The sequence below is a fragment of the Cherax quadricarinatus genome, chromosome 67 (genome assembly GCF_038502225.1).
Source record: "Cherax quadricarinatus isolate ZL_2023a chromosome 67, ASM3850222v1, whole genome shotgun sequence".
NCBI lineage: Eukaryota > Metazoa > Arthropoda > Malacostraca > Decapoda > Parastacidae > Cherax > Cherax quadricarinatus.
Window position 1 is genome coordinate 11,774,169 of NC_091358.1, and position 18,435 is coordinate 11,792,603.

Sequence of the window (18,435 nt, forward strand, 5' to 3'; positions counted from 1 at the left end):
CCATCATGTAAAACAATTACAGGCTTTCGTTTTACACTCACTTGGCAGGACGGTAGTACCTCCCTGGGTAGTTGCTGTCTACCAACCTACTACCTAGTACTGCATCTCATATTTATGTTAATTTATTCTACTGTGGGGTGTATTTAGATGGATTAAGCAAAATGTCTATATTAACGTTTTATACGATATTTAATGCTCCTTACAGTGATTATTGTGTTATTATTATTATCATTATTAATATGGCATCTTCAAGACTAAGACACTCTTAGTGATTTCATTGTGTACCTGCATGCCAGCACAGTGTGTAAGTTTACTTAGGTACAGGTACACATACATATAATTATGAGTTATAATAATGTAGGTATGTAGTCCGCCTGGGCTACATACCTACACCTACCTACATAGCTACACGACATTTAATGTGGCCCAGAGACATATTATTACCATCGACATACCATGTTCACTGACTTTAATCGTTTCTAATAACTACCTTTAGATGCCATCATAAACAAAAGGGAGAAGTAATGAATAATTCAAGCCAAGAATTGTAAACAAAAGTGTTATGTATTAAGGGGAGTGGCGTAATGTTTTCCCTCTGCCCGGCTACCACACCTCCATAGCATATAACCAGCATGTTTATATGCTATGTAACGTGTTTCTTATATAATTTTGAAGAAAATATCATAAATGGATTAATGAAAATGTCTACATTGACATAAAATTAGACATTTAATGTGCTCAAGAGTGATTATTATTACATAATAGAGAGATGTGCATATGAAGAATGTAAACACACCGGGTAGCCCGCACCATATTTGAAAGACCACTTGCTGTATAGAAAGTTTTGGTCATAATTTGAGATCGCTGTTTTAGCGGAACACAGTAAGGTGAAATGCCGAAAAGTGGGGCCCTACTGTACAGATGGAGTTGTAAAAGAAGTAAATGCTAGGGTGTTGGGGAGAGGGGTGGGATTAAATCATGGGGAATCAAATACAAAATGGGAATTGTCAGTTACTTTTTGCTGGTGATACTGTGCTTATGGGAGATTCTAAAGAAAAGTTGCAAAGGTTAATGGACGAGTTTGGGAGCGTGTGTAAAGGTAGAAAGTTGAAAGTGAACATAGAAAAGAGTAAGGTGATGAGGGTATCAAATGATTTAGATAAAGAAAAATTGGATATCAAATTGGAGAGTAGTAGTATGGAAGAAGTGAATGTTTTCAGATATTTGGGAGTTGACGTGCCAGAGGATGGATGTATGAAGGATGAGGTTAATCATAGAATTGATGAGGGAAAAAAGGCGAGTGGTGCGTTGAGGTATATATGGAGACAAAAAACGTTATCTATGGAGGCAAAGAAAGGAATGTATGAAAGTATAGTAGTACCAACACTCTTATATGGGTGTGAAGCTTGGGTTGTAAATGCTGCAGTGAGGAGGCGGTTTGAGACAGTGGAGATGTCTTGTCTAAGGGCAATGTGTGGTGTAAATATTATGCAGAAAATTCGGAGTGTGGAAATTAGGAGAAGGTGTGGAGTTAATAAAAGTATTAGTCAGAGGGCTGAGGAGGGGTTGTTGAGGTGGTTTGGTCATTTAGAGAGAATGGATCAAAGTAGAATGACATGGAGAGCGTATAAATCTGTAGGGGAAGGAAGGCGGGGTAGGGGTTGTCCTCAAAAAGGTTGGAAGCAGGGGGTAAAGGAGGTTTTGTGGGCGAGGGGCTTGGACTTCCAGCAAGCGTGCATGAGCGTGTTCAATAGGAGTGAATGGAGACGAATGGTATTTGGGACCTGACGATCTTTTGGAGTGCGAGCAGGGTAATATTTAGTGAAGGGATTCAGGGAAACCGGTTATTTTTATATAGCCAGAATTGAGTCCTGGAAATGGGAAGTACAGTGCCTGCACTTTGAAGGAGGGGTTCGGGATATTGGCAGTTTGGGGGGATATGTTGTGTATTTTTATATGTATATGCTTCTAAACTGTTGTATTCTGGGCACCTCTGCAAAAACAGTGATAATGTGTGAGTGTGGTGAAAGTGTTGAATGATGATGAAAGTATTTTCTGTTTGGGGATTTTCTTTCTTTTTGGGTCACCCTGCCTGTGTGGGAGACAGCCGACTTGTTAATATATATATATATATATATATATATATATATATATATATATATATATATATATATATATATATGTGTATAGATGTATATATATATATATATTTCAACGAGTCGGTCATCTCCCACCGAGGCAGGGTGACCCAAAAAAGAAGGAAAATCCCCAAAAAGAAAATACTTTCATCATCATTCAACACTTTCACCACACTCACACATTATCACTGTTTTTGCAGAGGTGCCCAGAATACAACAGTTTAGAAGCATATACGTATAAAGATACACAACATATCCCTCATATCTTTCTTTCTTTCAAAACACCGGCTGTATCCCACCAAGGCGGGGTGGCCCAGAAGGAAAAGGAAAGTTTCTCCTTTTACATTTAATATTATATACAGGAGAAGAGGTTACTAGCCCCTTGCTCCCGGCATTTTAGTCGCCTCTTCCAACACGCATGGCTTATGGAGGAAGAATTCTGTTCCACTTCCCCATGGAGATAAGAGGAAATAAACAAGAACAAGAACTAGTAAGAAAATAGAAGAAAACCCAGAGGGGTGTGTATATATATGCTTGTACATGTATGTGTAGTGTGACCTAAGTGTAAGAAGAAGTAGCAAGACGTACCTGAAACCTTGTATGTTTATGAGACAGAAAAATGGACACCAGCAATCCTACCATCATGTAAAACAATTACAGGCTTTCGTTTTACACTCACTTGGCAGGACGGTAGTACCTCCCTGGGCGGTTGCTGTCTAACAACCTACTACCTGTGGTTTAAAGCGTTATGTAGTTCTCGCTTACCATGAGGCAGGCCACTACAACATGGGTTCGAATCCTTGGCTAGCGCAGTGTTGTTATTGATTAATACCACTCGTTCGTGGTTACAATAATATATATATATTGCAAGAGCAGGCGGAATATACACAAACACTGATCTCTGGCTGAAGGAGACTCAAGTCTCCTTCAGCCAGAGATCAGTTTATATATATATATATATATATATATATATATATATATATGTATATACATATATATATATATATATATACAGTGGACCCCCGCATACCGTTGGCGTCACATAACGTTAAATCCGCATACCGATACATTTTATCGCTAAGATTTTGCCTCGCATACCGCTAAAAAACCCGCTCAACGCTATTCGTCCGAGACGCGTCTAATGTGCGGCCTGAGCCAGCCTCACATGTTCCACCGGTGGCATTGTTTACAAGCCAGCCTCCATGGTAACATCCAAGCATACAATCGGAACATTTCGTATTATTACAGCGTTTTTGGTGATTTAATCTGCAAAATAAGTGACCATGGGCCCCAAGAAAGCTTCTAGTGCCAACCCTGTGGTAAAAAGGGTGAGAAATATTATCGAAATACTGTGGTACCATGGTCAACTGCTGATGCTGCTGCTGCTGTAGCACTGTCAGCTGCTGCTTCTGCTGCTGTAGCACCGTTGTTGGTGTGGCTTATTGAGAATACCAAGAAACAATTAACCCCAGAGGGTTAGCCACCCAGGATAACCCAAAAAAGTCAGTATCATCGAAGACTGTCTAACTTATTTCCATTGGGGTCCTTAATTTTGTCTCCCATGATGCAACCCACACCAGTCGACTAACACCCAGGTGAACAGGGAAAAATGCCTGGAACTAGTGCTCATATTGGTGAATTTAAAGCCAGCAAAGGTTGGTTTGAGAGATTTAAGAATCGTAGTGGCATACAGTGTGATAAGGCCTGTTCTGGAAGAAAATGCCAAACAGGACCTACATTACTCAGGAGGAAAAGGCACTCCCAGGACACAGTGTCTCATTAGTCATTGCTGCATCTTCAATAAAGGTAAGTGTCATTTATTCTTCATTTAGTAGAGTAGTACATGCACAATATATATTGTGCATGTATCCTTCTCTTTGTGTGTAGGAAAATGTATATTTCATGTGGTAAAATTTTTTTTTTCATACTTTTGGGTGTCTTGCACGGATTAATTTGATTTCCATTATTTCTTATGGGGAAAATTCATTCGCATAACGATAATTTCGCATAACAATGAGCTCTCTTGCACGGATTAATATCGCTATGCGGGGGTCCACTGTATATATATATATATATATATATATATATATATATATATATATATATATATATATATATACATATATATATACATATATATATATATATATATATATAAAATCTAGGTAGTAGGTTGGTAGACAGCAACCGCCCAGGGAGGTACTACCGTCCTGCCAAGTGAGTGTAAAACGTAAGCCTGTAATTGTTTTACACGATGGTAGGATTGCTGGTGTTTTTTCTGTCTCATAAATATGCAAGGTTTCAGGTACGTCTTGCTACTTCTGCTTACACTTAGGTCACACTACACATACATGTACAAGCATATGTATACACACCCCTCTGGGTTTTCTTCTATTTTCTTACTAGCTCTTGTTCTTGTTTATTTCCTCTTATCTCCATGGGGAAGTGGAACAGAATTCTTCCTCCGTAAGCTATGCGTGTTGTAAGAGGCGACTAAAATGCCAGGAGCAAGGGGCTAGTAACCCCTTCTCCTGTATATATTACTAAATGTGAAAGGAGAAACTTTTGTTTTTCCTTTTGGGCCACCCCGCCTCGGTGGGATACGGCTGGTGTGTTGAAAGTTGAAAGATATATATATATATATATATATATATATATAATCTAGGTAGTAGGTTGGTAGACAGCAACCGCCCAGGGAGGTACTACCGTCCTGCCAAGTGAGTGTAAAACGAAAGCCGGTAATTGATTTACATGATGGTAGGATTGCTGGTGTCTTTTGTCTGTCTCATAAACATGCAAGATTTCAGGTATGTCTTGCTATTTCTACTTGCATTTAGGTCACACTACACATACATGTACAAGCATATATATATACACACACACACCCCTCTGGGTTTTCTTCTATTTTCTTTCTAGTTCTTGTTCTTGTTTATTTCCTCTTACCTCCATGGGGAAGTGGAACAGAATTCTTCCTCCGTAAGCCATGCGTTTTGTAAGAGGCGACTAAAATGCCGGGAGCAAGGGGCTAGTAACCCTTTCTCCTGTATATATTACTAAATTTAAAAAGAGAAACTTTAGTTTTTTCTTTTGGGCCACCCCGCCTCGGTGGGATACGGCTGGTATGTTGAAAGAAGAAGAAGAATATATACATGTATATATATAATCTAGGTAGTAGGTTGGTAGACAGCAACCGCCCAGGGAGGTACTACCGTCCTGCCAAGTGAGTGTAAAACGAAAGCCTGTAATTGATTTACATGATGGTAGGATTGCTGGTGTCCTTTTTTCTGTCTCATGAACATGCAAGATTTCAGGTATGTCTTGCTACTTCTACTTACACTTAGGTCACATACATGTACAAGCACATATATACACACCCCTCTGGGTTTTCTTCTATTTTCTTTCTAGTTCTTGTTCTTGTTTATTTCCTCTTATCTCCATGGGGAAGTGGAACAGAATTCTTCCTCCGTAAGCCATGCATGTTGTAAGAGGCGACTAAAATGCTGGGAGCAAGGGGCTAGTAACCTCTTCTCCTGTATATATTACTAAATGTAAAAGGAGAAACTTTCGTTTTTCCTTTTGGGCCACCCCGCCTCGGTGGGATACGGCCGATGTGTTGAAAGAAAGAAAGAAAGATAGATATATATATCTATCTCTAGGTAGCAGGTTGGTAGACAGCAACCGCCCAGGGAGGTACTACTGTCCTGCCAAGTGAGTGTAAAACGAAAGCCTGTAATTGTTTTACATGATGGTAGGATTGCTGGTGTCTTTTTATTCTGTCTCATACACATACAAGATTTCAGGTACGTCTTGCTACTTCTACTTACACTTAGGTCACTCTACACATACACGTACAAACATATATATACACACCCCTCTGGGTTTACTTCTATTTTCTTTCTAGTTATTGTTCTTGTTTATTTCCTCTTACCTCCATGGGGAAGTGGAACAGAATTCTTCCTCCGTAAGCCATGCGTGTTGCAAGAGGCGACTAAAATGCCGGGAGCAAGGGGCTAGTAACCTCTTCTCCTGTATATATTACTAAATGTAAAAGGAGAAACTTTGACTGAAGGAAGCAGTAGGGGACTAGATTAGGGCAATAATTCAAGACATGATGTCCTTAGCCCCCACCCAGAGTGCAGAAGGCAGACATTCATCACTAACACAGGATGAATCAAAACAATAATCCCCATAATTTAGGGGATTTTGCTGACGAAATTAACTTCAAAAGGCCAGGTGAAATATTATCACTATAAAATAACTACACACATCTACAAAATTTTGTAGCTAAGCCAACAAAATAATCAAACTGGAAATCATGACAAGCCATCAATTAAACAAGATGAAGGTGCCCAAACAACTAAGAAATTAATAACGTAAATCAAAACACACTTCAAGGATCTCAACACCATTCAAACAGAATCAACCATCCAGGTAATAGATGTGATGAAGGAACTGTAACTTAGCAATTCTTCTCAGGAAGAGCTCTTTCTTTCCTTCACATGACCAAAATGTTGCTGCATTAATATAGTGTGTTACCTCAAAGAATAAATTTAGATACGACATAGATCTTGCACATATCAGAGGAGTATATAGAATAGGCAGACCACTGGCTAGTTTCCCACTACTCTAATAAAATTTTCAATAATTACCAGTTTTCAATAAAAAAGTCTTCATTGGAAAGAGGATTTGATTAAATCCAGGTTAGATCAGCCTCAATTGTTGTCTTGAAGGCTATGATACTCATCACCTGCTTATAGGCTGAGAAACTGATTTCCTCATCTTCCACTGTCTGCTGTATATATTTCTGCTGTCTTCATATGTCCATGTAATGTATTGATAAAGCCACTGGATGGCAAAACTTCTACAAGTAGAGATACCCAAATGTTGCACATGTCTAACTCATTATCTTGTCATTATTAAATACTACTGATATGCAAAGTTTCCCGAGCACAATCTGCACTTCACTGTTAGTGATCAAGGGATTACCATAGCATGTAAAGAGGATTCTTTGCCCAACTTTCTGTAAAATACATTTCTCTCTGTTAAGCAAAGAAAAATGACAGTAATTTAGTCAGTAACTTCCAGATTTAACCTAACCAAATAACAGAAATATGCTGCTATATAATAAATTACTCTGAAATATCTGTATTTTTAACAGGAACGACAAAATCTTACACAACAACAAGAGAAAAGAAGAAGTCAGCTTCAGAAATCACATTCTAAACTTGTAAAAAAATACTCAGCCAACAAAGGCATGTAAGTATCAGCAACATTTTGAGTATCAAAAGTTGAAATTAAAAATGTCAGTAACTGATTATATAATTGATCTCTTAATTATACAAAAAATATATCATTAAACAGGCAATGTGCAGTTGATGATTATTAGTATTATGTTGTCTTTTTTTTATGCTTCTCCCAGTTCTAATGCAGTACTGTATTATACAGGTTAAGTGCTCACTTTTCAAACAACAATAATAATAATAATTATAATAATAAATAATAATAAATAATCTTACTTTCTATGGCATCTACACGTTACATTGTCACACTTCCTCTTTTTTTTATACTTCTAGGTATGAAGGTAAATATATTTGGATTTAACCCCAGTGGGTTAATAACTCAATTATTTTAGCTTATTTCCATTGGGGCTATCAGGTCCTGCCCTAGGATGTAACCCACAACAGTCGACTAACTCCTGGGTGTCAGTGGGAATTCTTTTAATCAGCAAGCTACAATAGCATTTAGCACTGAAATATGTTAATTATTCTTGCCAAGTGATTAAATTCCTATTATTATTTTCTCTGGAACTGATAATACAAGGATAATATCAACTCCAGAAAAACAAATTTGTAGGGATTTTTGCTCCTCAGAGAAGCATATCAAAATCTGCCTAAAAATTATTTTGCTCCCAGTGCAAAACTCCTTCATTCTTCAAAAGACCAACCCTGGGTGAGTTTTGTAATCACCCAGGGTTTTCTTTCACCAGTCACCAGTTTGGAATAGCAGTTTTCATGCACACGTCTTCTAACAACTGCTGTCCCTGTTACCTAGCAGTACATTCCTAGGAATTATACAAGTACAGGTATGTTTATACCAACAGACTTTGGGAACAAGACACAAAGGCACAATCAAGACATTTATTGAAGGAAACATTTTATCACTGGTGTCTATCAATTTTAATAGAGAAACAGCTCACAACACATTATATAGCAGAGATATCAACGTGACCAAGAAAGACAAAGTGGGGAAGTTATTCATGAGAAATGAGTAGGTGGGACCTTGTACCACATGAGTGAGAAGGGTTGGATTTGAGAAGGACCTGTTCAGCATACACCAGTACTCTCCTGTATGTGGTTGCAGGGGTCAAGTCACAGCTTCATTCTTGTAATCAGATGGCAGTGTTCTGGTTGGATAGGATCATTTTGTCAGAATTCTGTACATGCTAAAACTCTCCGAGTTTTGTGTGATAAGTGTATTCAGTGACACTTCCAGGCACTGATGTTTAAGTAAATCACTCTCTTTGATGAATAGTTTTACTCCTTTCCATGTCATGATGAGTCATTGTGTACTATGATATTGAACACATGCATTTATGATTGTAGGCATATCTGTGTTCCCTAACATGCTAGTCCATGATCCTGACTGTTGCCCCTATGTAGACCTTGGATACCATACATACCAGTATTTGTTTCCACAATGCTGGTTTCTATATGACTAGGTAACTGATGGTGACCTTGGAACTGGTTGCTGCTTTTATAGGGCTACATTTAAGTGCGGGAGAAATGGTGCTGGCTACAATAACAGATTATGTACCTGGTGGAAGTTGTCATATCATTGCTCTCTGATGAAATATGGCTGGAACTGTAACTTTTCAAAAATGAATCTGGTATACTCACACTCCTCAAGAAGCATGAGCTGGGGACCCTATGGGCCTTAAGGAAGAAACCAATGGCTGGTATTGTAATAAGAGCTGAAATAATTGTTTTCTTACTTATTGGTTGACTGCAGTCTGTCACATGTGTACAAGAACATCAAGGAAAGGTAGATAATTGTCCCTCTCTTCCTGTAATATGAATTCATTGGTGGGCTTGATGTTGTTAATGGTGTTGGTTATAGCAGAAAGAACATGGACTTAAGGTGCTCTGTATGTCATTTAGAGCACTTATGGAGAGCCCATGGCCATTCCAAAGCACTGTCTGTATTTTTTATCCTCATAGCTAAAGCATTTGTAATTCACACACAGCTCCACCACATCAACAAAATCTTAGCTGGATACTGGGAGATCCAAAGGGTTACTAACTATTGCTGAGGAGAGAGATAGGGCTATTATGTCAAAACTGTATAAGTGTTTTTTTCTTGACAATGATGTCTCTTAATACAATTGTTAAGGTCCCTTAAGTGCTTGAGGTGTGTCAGGCTAATGGTACTTGGATGTTTATAGAGATATTTAGCGAGGTTTCCTGTTGGTGTGATGCATCTAAGTTGTTTTTAAGCCAAGCCTGTCAGATACTCTGAAAACCTGAATTGGCCAAGAGATTTTACCCAGCATTCCTAAGCCAGCCATGCTTTATACATTACCTAAAACTCGCAAGCCCAACATTTTTGTTAGCTCCGTCACATCAGTCAGTGACAGTGCCCCACCACTCTTGTCATAAACATTAACATCAAGAATAAACATTTAGCTAGTTTTGACTTTACAGCTCTATTTATCAATGTGCCAACCACACAAGCCATTTCTCTCCTCTTCTTTCCTCTGCAACAACAGTCAGTGAAAATTTTGACTTCCCAGTAGCCAGTTAAGATTTTGTCTACCTACTGGAGCTTGTGTGAATTACTACTGCTGCAGCAATGGGGATTAAAAAAAGTGTTTTGGGATGGCCATGGCATTCCCCATAGGTATTGTGCTTGCTAACCTCTTATATGGAGCACCTCAAGTCTGTCCACATTATTCCTTCTTTATGTTGAATTATTATATGGCTACACTTTGTCAGTGACCTACTGGTCATCTTGCCCAAGAGACTCGATATACAGAACACACTCAACATCAGTCTGACCAACAAAATGCAATTTACTTGATACATCAGTGCCTGGAAGCCTCCGTGATTTCACACAAAACTCAGGGAGATTCAGCATCTCCAAAATTCTTGCAAAACTGATCTTACCCAACCATCAGAACTAAAGAATGGAGGAGCACTGCAGTAGGCCATGCTAAACAGGTCCTCAAATCTAACCCTTTTCACTCATTCAGTACAAAGTCCTGTCCACTACATTTCCAACAAGTGGTGAGGTCACTTGTTGGAAATGTACCCTTAGTACCTTACACCTTCCTGATATATATACTGTGTTTTTTGCAGTCTCTTTCTCAGAATAAAAAAAAACCATCAGTGATGGAATGTCTCCTTCAATAAATGCCTTGACTATGCATACGTACAGTAGTCCCACAACCTAGGGAGGACCTAAAAAAGGACCCCAGTAGAAATAACCCACACTGCTTGGCTTATTCAAATAAAGTCTTCTGTACTTTGTTGAAAGTGGTAGGTCTGGTATACATGCTGAAAAGTATACTGGGTAGTATAGTTGTTGCTACATCTGTGATTTCTACTACTTAGTAACTTCTTAATTCTTGTTTCGGCAATATGCCAAAATCTAAACTTGTAACTAGCTCATTGATTTTCTAATGAAATGTTTATGAGCCTTAACAGTAACTGCAAAAAGTAATTTCATTAAAATTATAATACATTATTTACATAATTTTTAAGTTGAAAAAATTCTTACACATTACTAACCTAATTATCATCCTTCCTTTATTTGGGGTGATGCCTTATGTTTTAATGAAAATTCCCAGTACATGTACTGATTTTTTATCATCTAAATTCACCATACCATTTGGCCAATTTCTATCCGGAATCTTAGCCCAATCATCTACTTTGGGAATTTCTGACCAACTGAATTTTTCACAACACTCAATTTGCATGCAGTGATGAAATTCTTGTTTTGGCTAGTTCTTCCATATAATAATGAGTATTTCTTGGCACGTACTTGTTCTTTATCCAATAATCTGTCTTGAGCTGGATTCCTTTATACTACTAAACTGAAGTCAGGACAGTACACAACAAAACTTTTGGATATTTTAAACTGCTGAGAGCTGGTGGTGGCACCATGGAGGGGCTTGAGGGTTTCAGCCCTCCTAAAAAAAATTCCCTCATCCCTCCAAAATAAAAACAGTAATATTGATAACACGAGTACAGTGGTACCTCGAGATTATGAAATTATTTCATTCCAGAAGGCTGAACGAATTTATTCCCAAAAGGAATAATGTAAATTAGATTAATTAATTTCAGACCCCCAAAAATACACTTACAAAAGCACTTACAAAATACTCTTACATAATTGTTCGAGTTGGGAGCTGTTCATATCCTGAGGTACCACTGTACTTCAAAACATTTCTTAGCTCCTCCTCCAACCAGAAGTTACCCCCAAAGCCCCCCAGTATAGAAATTCTGGTACAAGCCCTGCCAGTAGCATTGTTAATGTTTATTTCAACCACTATTGATACCAGATATTGTGTACTTACTAAATTTTTATTATAAATGTGTTTAGTGACTCTCATGGTTTCTTAATGGAACTCTTTTTGCTATATCAGTACTCCATTTATGACTATTTTAAACTCTCTTGTTGATTCATGCAGTCTTTTTCACATTACAAAAGTTTTTTTAATAGTTGTGGGGAATATTTTCTTAGAATTTATATGCCTATTTATTTATCCTTCATTTTTAACAAGTCTTTTTATTAGTTGATTGCTGTATATAGACCCTGTAGTAGTTTTAAAAGCAATTAACTGTCCCTTTTGACCTTGATATACTTACTGTATGTGAAAATTGACAAGAGGGTAAATCCTAACTGGTATTTTAACCTTTAAGCTTCCATCTGTGTCCCTTGTTTTGGTCCAATTCCTATCAAACAGTCTGCCCCTTTTATACCCTGCCTATGTCCAAGTTGTCTCTTGATTTACATTCTTCCACATATGTGGAAACATAACTTCATGGTAATGATCAATGTATTCTTTATTACTGATACAAAACTATTAAACAGTGAACCAACAGGAACTGTTAAGAGAGAGAGCACCCAGGAGCTTGGTTCAATGCAAGAGGAACTAGAAGCACGCTTACAAGAGCTGGAGAAGTCCTATCAGGCGAGTCTTAATGAACTTGGCCAAGCAATTCTCTTGGCTGAAAAGAAACTTCAAGAGAAATATCACGAACCAGTGAGTATTTGATGAATTTTCCGTAAATCAGTTTGCCAACCAAAAATAACCATAAGAGGGGTCAGAATTTCACAACTTTGGAGACATATTCCCATGTGGTGGAGTTATGTATGTTAGACCATGCCTCCCTGTGTCTTTAACCCTTTGAGGGTCCGTCCCATAGTTCTACGGCTTTGAAGCCAGGGTCCAAGCTGTAGTACTACGTCATGAGCTCAGCTCATTCAAATAAACTGAGCAGTAAATTTGGGCCTAGATTTGAGAAAATGCATCTGTGTGGTAAGTGTGCACCATATAAAACAAATCCTGCAGCAGCACACAGCACTGTTTTTTTAATTAAAACAGTGACCTTGTGGTGTATTTTTGTGTGGTTTTTATGATTGTATTCATGGCTTCTCTCCATGGGGAAGTGGAACAGAATTCTTCCTCCGTAAGCCATGCGTGTTGTAAGAGGCGACTAAAATGCTGGGAGCAAGGGGCTAGTAACCCCCTTCTCCTGTATATATTACTAAATGTAAAAGGAGAAGCTTTCGTTTTTCCTTTTGGGCCACCCCGCTTCGGTGAGATACGGCCGGTGTGTTGAAAGAAAGATTCATGGTTTCTTGATCTCATTTGATAGAATGGAAGATATATTGCTGAAATAGAGATGATTTTCATTGGTTTTAGTACTGAAAATAGCTTGAACTTGAGCTCAAAGTAGCAGTAATGTTTGATTTTTGCCTGATGTTCAAGAAAAAACAAATCACATTACACATCCAATACATGTCAGCTGGTGGGTCTGATGTGCATTAATGAATGCACTGATATTATTTATACAATTATATTACAGTATTGCATAACAGTAAATCTACTATTTTTTGGTGCGAATAAGAATTCTTTGTGAATAAAAAATAAAAATGAAATTCATCTGTAAAGGCTGAAAACATAACTAATGAACAGAGGAAATGTTATTTTAGTGCCAGGAATGCCTGCATTGTTTATTCTGGACCCTATTTTGAAATTGGAATATTTTGAACTTTGTGTGAAATTGGCCAAATTACCAATTTCCGATCACTTTATTGGGTTGTTGAAATAGTTGATTGGGAGATTTCCTGTGCTCAGTAGATAAAAAGGAATACATACTAGTGAAACAGCTAAGAATTAGGCCGAAAATAGGACTCATAGTGGGCAAAATCGCCAATGCGTAAATATCGCTGACAGCAAAATTCGCGAGAGCATAATTTCATTGATCTTTGATCAAATTTCGTACTTTTTGTTTTACCTTCAGAAGAAGATACTCTCCCACTTCATAAGATTTTTTTTTTTTTTAATTCTTGGACCCTATGGGGAATTTTCAGATTGGGGATCTGCACCCTCAAAGGGTTAATTTTACATTACACTAGCAGTCAATAGTGAATGTAAATATTAATCACTAAATTAAATAGATTACAGACCAGGCATCCTCTGCTTAATGACACATCAGCAAACAAAAATTAATATAACAAAGAATATATTAGGGTACAGAGTCATATAACACCTTGCCCCTTCTTAATTAACATACAAGTCAGGTGAGCACAATACAAGAATGAACAGCTTAAAAATTCATTCACCAAGGACCTGTACTTAGGAGAGGAACTGTATGATGATGTTTTGGTCTGTCCTGGACCATTGTCAAGTCACAACTAAATGAATGTTGTCATAGTGTTCCTCTCCGAACAAATATCGTCACAAGGTTCCTCTCCAAAGTGCAGATTTTTTATTAATTGTTCCAGCCACAGTATTGTGGCTCCTTTTTTATGAAAATCCATGAAGGGTCAGTTCTTGTGCTCCCAGAATGAACACAAGAGGCAGCAGCCAGGTGTTTCAAGCTAAGGTATGACTGTATCCAAATTTCATTAAATACAGTGGACCCTTGGTTATTGGCTGTAATCCATTCCAGAAGGTTGATCTAAATCTGAAATCGCCGAAAACCAAAGTAATATTTCCCATAAGAAATAATGTAAATCCAATTAATCCCTTCCAGACACCCAAAAATATTAAAAAATACATTTTTTAAAGAATACCTATAGTTTTACATACAGAAAACAACGAGAAAGAAATATAAAGCAGTAATTTTAATAATAAATAAACATTATGTACCTTCATTGAAGACTCTTGTTGGTAGTATATGGAAGAAGGCAAGGAAGGGAGAGGGAGGAGAGCTTATTGTTTGGAAGGGGAATCCCCCTCCATAAGGACTTCAGGTATCAAGTCCCTCTCTGGGGTTACTTCCCTTCTTTGTTTTTTACTGGCACTAGGACCAGCTTGAGTGTCACTGTACCCTTGTCACACCAAAAATCTGTCCAGAGAGGCCTGTTTCTGGCATCTCTGTAAAATTTGCCTAAAATGGGACAAGACATTGTCATTGAACATGTTGCAGACACTGCTTGCAGCAGTTTTGTCAGGGTGATAATTCTCTGCAAAACTTTGAACCTCACTCCACTTTGTACACATGTCCTTAATCAGTGAAGAAGGCACATTCTTTGCCCTCTCTTCCTCCTCTGAAGCAATATACATACTCAGCTGCAGTCTGTTGCTGTTCCTATTGAAGGTGTTGCAGCTCTTCAGTGGTTAGCTCTTCCCTGTGGTCCTCCACCAACTCTTCCACATCCAACCCCATGGACTTTCCCAATGAAACAGTAGATTCCACAATAGGCATAAGGTCATCAGGGTCAGCCTCAAACCCTTCAAAATCCTTGTCGAGGATACATTCTGGCCACAATTTTCTCCAAGCAGTGTTCAAAGTCCTGGAAGTCATTCCCTGCCAAGCCTTATCTATAAGGCTTATGCAATGGAGAACATTTAAGTGATTCCTCCAGAACTCTCTTAGGGTCAGTTCAGTGTCTGAGGTCACCTTTGAAACATTGCTTTGGTGTACAGTTTTTTGAAGTTTGAAATGATCTGCTGGTCCATGGGCTGGATGAGAGGAGGGGTATTTGGGGGCAAGAACTTCAATGTGATGAACTTACACTCCTCAAACAAGTCTGGAGGATGAGTAGGAGCATTGTCCATTACCAGGAGGCACTTAAGTGGCAATTTATTGTCCAGGAGGTATTTCTTCACACTCGGGCCAAACACTTTATTCACCAACTCAATGAAAATTACCCTTGTGACCCATGCCTTATTGTTAGCCCTCCACATCACACAATTTACTCTTCATGACATTGTTTTTCTTGAACACTGGGATTTTCAGAGTGATACACAAGTAAAGGCTTCACATTGAAATCCCCACTAGTGTTACCTCAGAACAAGAGAGTTAGTTCATCCTTCATAGGCTTGTGTCCTGGCAGTGCCTTTTCCTCCTGCATGATGTAGGTCCTCTGGCATTTTCTTCCAAAAGAGACCTGTTTTGTTACAATTGAACACTTGTTGGGGAGGAATCCTTCAGCCTCTATGTAATTCATGCACGAATTCTTCAGCCGCATGTTTGTCTGAACTTGCAGCCTCACCATGCCTTACAACACTGTGTACGTCACTACACTTCTTGAATCTGTCAAACCAGCCTTTACTGGCCTTAACCCATTAACTGTCCAAACGTAGATCTATGTTCTCTCACCAACTGCTCCGAATATTTTGAAAAAAAAAAAAAAAAAAAAGTGCATTTTTCTACGTGACACAGAATAAAAAAAAAATTTAGGGTCAGTACTTACCGAGATATGAGCCCATGATGTTGACACTTGATGATCACCTGACGGCACCATGGAATCCTGTTGCTTGCAGAAGTGTTGCTGATATACCTTTTTTTCTCGTTTTTATATTATTTTATATAATTTTTATGTTCTGAAAATTACAATTTATAGTAGTTCGTGATTTCATAGCCAATATTTGTTGTGACACTAATATTAGGTACTGAAATTGTACTCAAACTGTCACAAACACATTGACAGGTCAACATTTACACTTGCCTTGGTCATTTACTATTGTCTAGGAACATATACAAAATATTTATAGGTCCCAGCAATGTTTTAGACATGCTGGAGTATATATGAAACTCTTTGAAGGATGGTGTTAAGATGAGTATTACTAAGCTGCTGACAGGGTAAGCAGTGGAGTGACACTTGATGATCTTGCACTTCTGCATGGAACCCTGGCTTTATTTGTTTTCACTGTTACACATAAATATGTCTTGTCTGTCTGTCTAGCAATATCTTTTTATCTGTCTGCCTGTGTGTCTGTCTTTGTCTGCCTGTGTGTGTCAGTCTTTCTGTCTGCTTGTCTCTCTAGTCTGAGAGAGCTGCTCGTGAACCAGCTGGTATTAAATACGATCAATCACATCTGATTCCTGAACAAGTGAAAATGTGTATTACTTGCCAGTTGCCAGTCATGCTTATTTTGCATTATATTATCTACATAGTATAGCACTTTGTCTGGATTTTTGGGGGTTATCCTAGGTAACTTACACTATGTATAATTGTATTTACGTATGTGTACCTGTGAGATAGAGACAGAGATAGATAGAGACAGACAGAGATAGATACAGACAGACAGAAGGAGATAGAGACAGCCAATCAGCCAGCCTGCTGAACATGTATTACACATTCCAGAATTGTTTCTTTTTACTTAAGGCATAAGTTATAAGACATTCTGGCAGGATGACACTACCAGTGGTACCATAATTGAAAGGGTGTTGCACATGGGTTATTATCAAGGTTTTTGATATTTCTGTGACCACTTGTGGCCACATCTAACTCAGAGCCACTAAACTTGGGGTCAACACCTCTTTCCTCTTAAGAGGGGAGTGTTAATACGACATGATGTCAGTGAATCCTTGGTGTTTGCTGCACTATTTGCTCTAGCTGGCGCTCAATTGAACTGGTGCTCCCACAAGGTACTAAGTGGTCCCAGATTTTTTTAATACTGTGCACACCGAGTGTTAAGACCCATTCTATGTTGACCAGGCATCTCAGGCCAATCATGCCAAATTTGGAGGCAGGAAAAATAAAACGTAGATATACGTTTGGAGCGCTAGCGGTAAGAACGTAGATCTACGTTTGGACAGTTAACGGGTTAAATTCACTAACAGCAGCACTCATTCCCAGCATTTTCTCTGAGATCCACATGCAACTGCCTTGCCTTCTCACAAATTATCCCCTCCGAAACACTATCTTCTGCTAATTGTTTTTGGTTGATCCACTCGTGTTTGAGACCTCTGTTTCGTTAGCATATTTACACCTTTCACAACATCAGCTTCCTTGATTTCTGCTCTCTTCAACAGAATGGAACTGATTGTTGATGTAGATTTCCCATACATCCTGGCCAGCTCTGCCACACGTATGCCACTTTCATATTTTGCGATAACTTCTTTCTTGAATTCTGTTGTGTTTCTCTCCTTCTTTGCCAAAGGGCTGGCACTCTGAACTTTCTTTGGCCCCATGGTGGCTTATTTCACAGTTACAATCAATAAACAAGCATGAAAAACAATGGATGAATGAGCGGAGTATTCCTACCCCAATGGGAGAGACGCACAGACTGAGTGTGATATGTGTGAAGAAGCACGTTGCCAGCGGGTGGACGCGTCTCATACCAATGATTCCCGAGTGGATGGCCAATATCCGGGGGGAGAATTTTGCTGAAAAAAGTGCTCACTTTCCGAATTGGCCGATTTCTGCACCGGCCTATATCCGGGGGTCCACTGTATTTCTTAATTGTTATTTTTGAAATGCCAAATTCAAATTTTTATTTCTTTTTATGCAGTACAAAACTAGTGTAGTCTGCATGTAATAAAACATTAGTAGACACAAAAAGAAAGCCGCTAGTATGAAATGCATTTCCTGTGTCTCTTAATATTCATTATTTCTGTATTATATTTTCTTTTTTCATTTGATGAGGCCTTGTTAAACGCCAGACTGCATGGTGATCTCTGGAACCATGTAGTCTGGTCTGGTATATGATTTAATAGGATTCACATAAGCCATTTTTATGGCTTATGTGAATTGTATTAATATACAAGGGGAAAAAAATATCCAAGTTGTGAAATGAACTTTGTAAAGTTCACTTCACTAAGTTTTATTTCAGCTA

At 38.4% G+C, this 18,435-nt stretch overlaps 1 protein-coding gene across 9 annotated transcripts in view; it reads left to right on the plus strand.

Moving 5' to 3' along the window:
* The window catches only part of Plc21C (Phospholipase C at 21C), a 613,502-nt gene that overhangs the window by 524,534 nt on the left and 70,533 nt on the right, over positions 1–18,435 (plus strand). For 8 of the 9 annotated variants that reach the window (XM_070099388.1, XM_070099391.1, XM_070099386.1 and 5 more), the window contains 2 exons: positions 7,297–7,394; positions 12,231–12,402. In XM_070099388.1, the coding sequence (XP_069955489.1) occupies positions 7,297–7,394; positions 12,231–12,402 (270 nt within the window). Of the gene's footprint in view, positions 1–7,296; positions 7,395–12,230; positions 12,403–18,435 lie in introns of those variants that run through there. The other variant, XM_070099394.1, reaches the window with a different exon arrangement.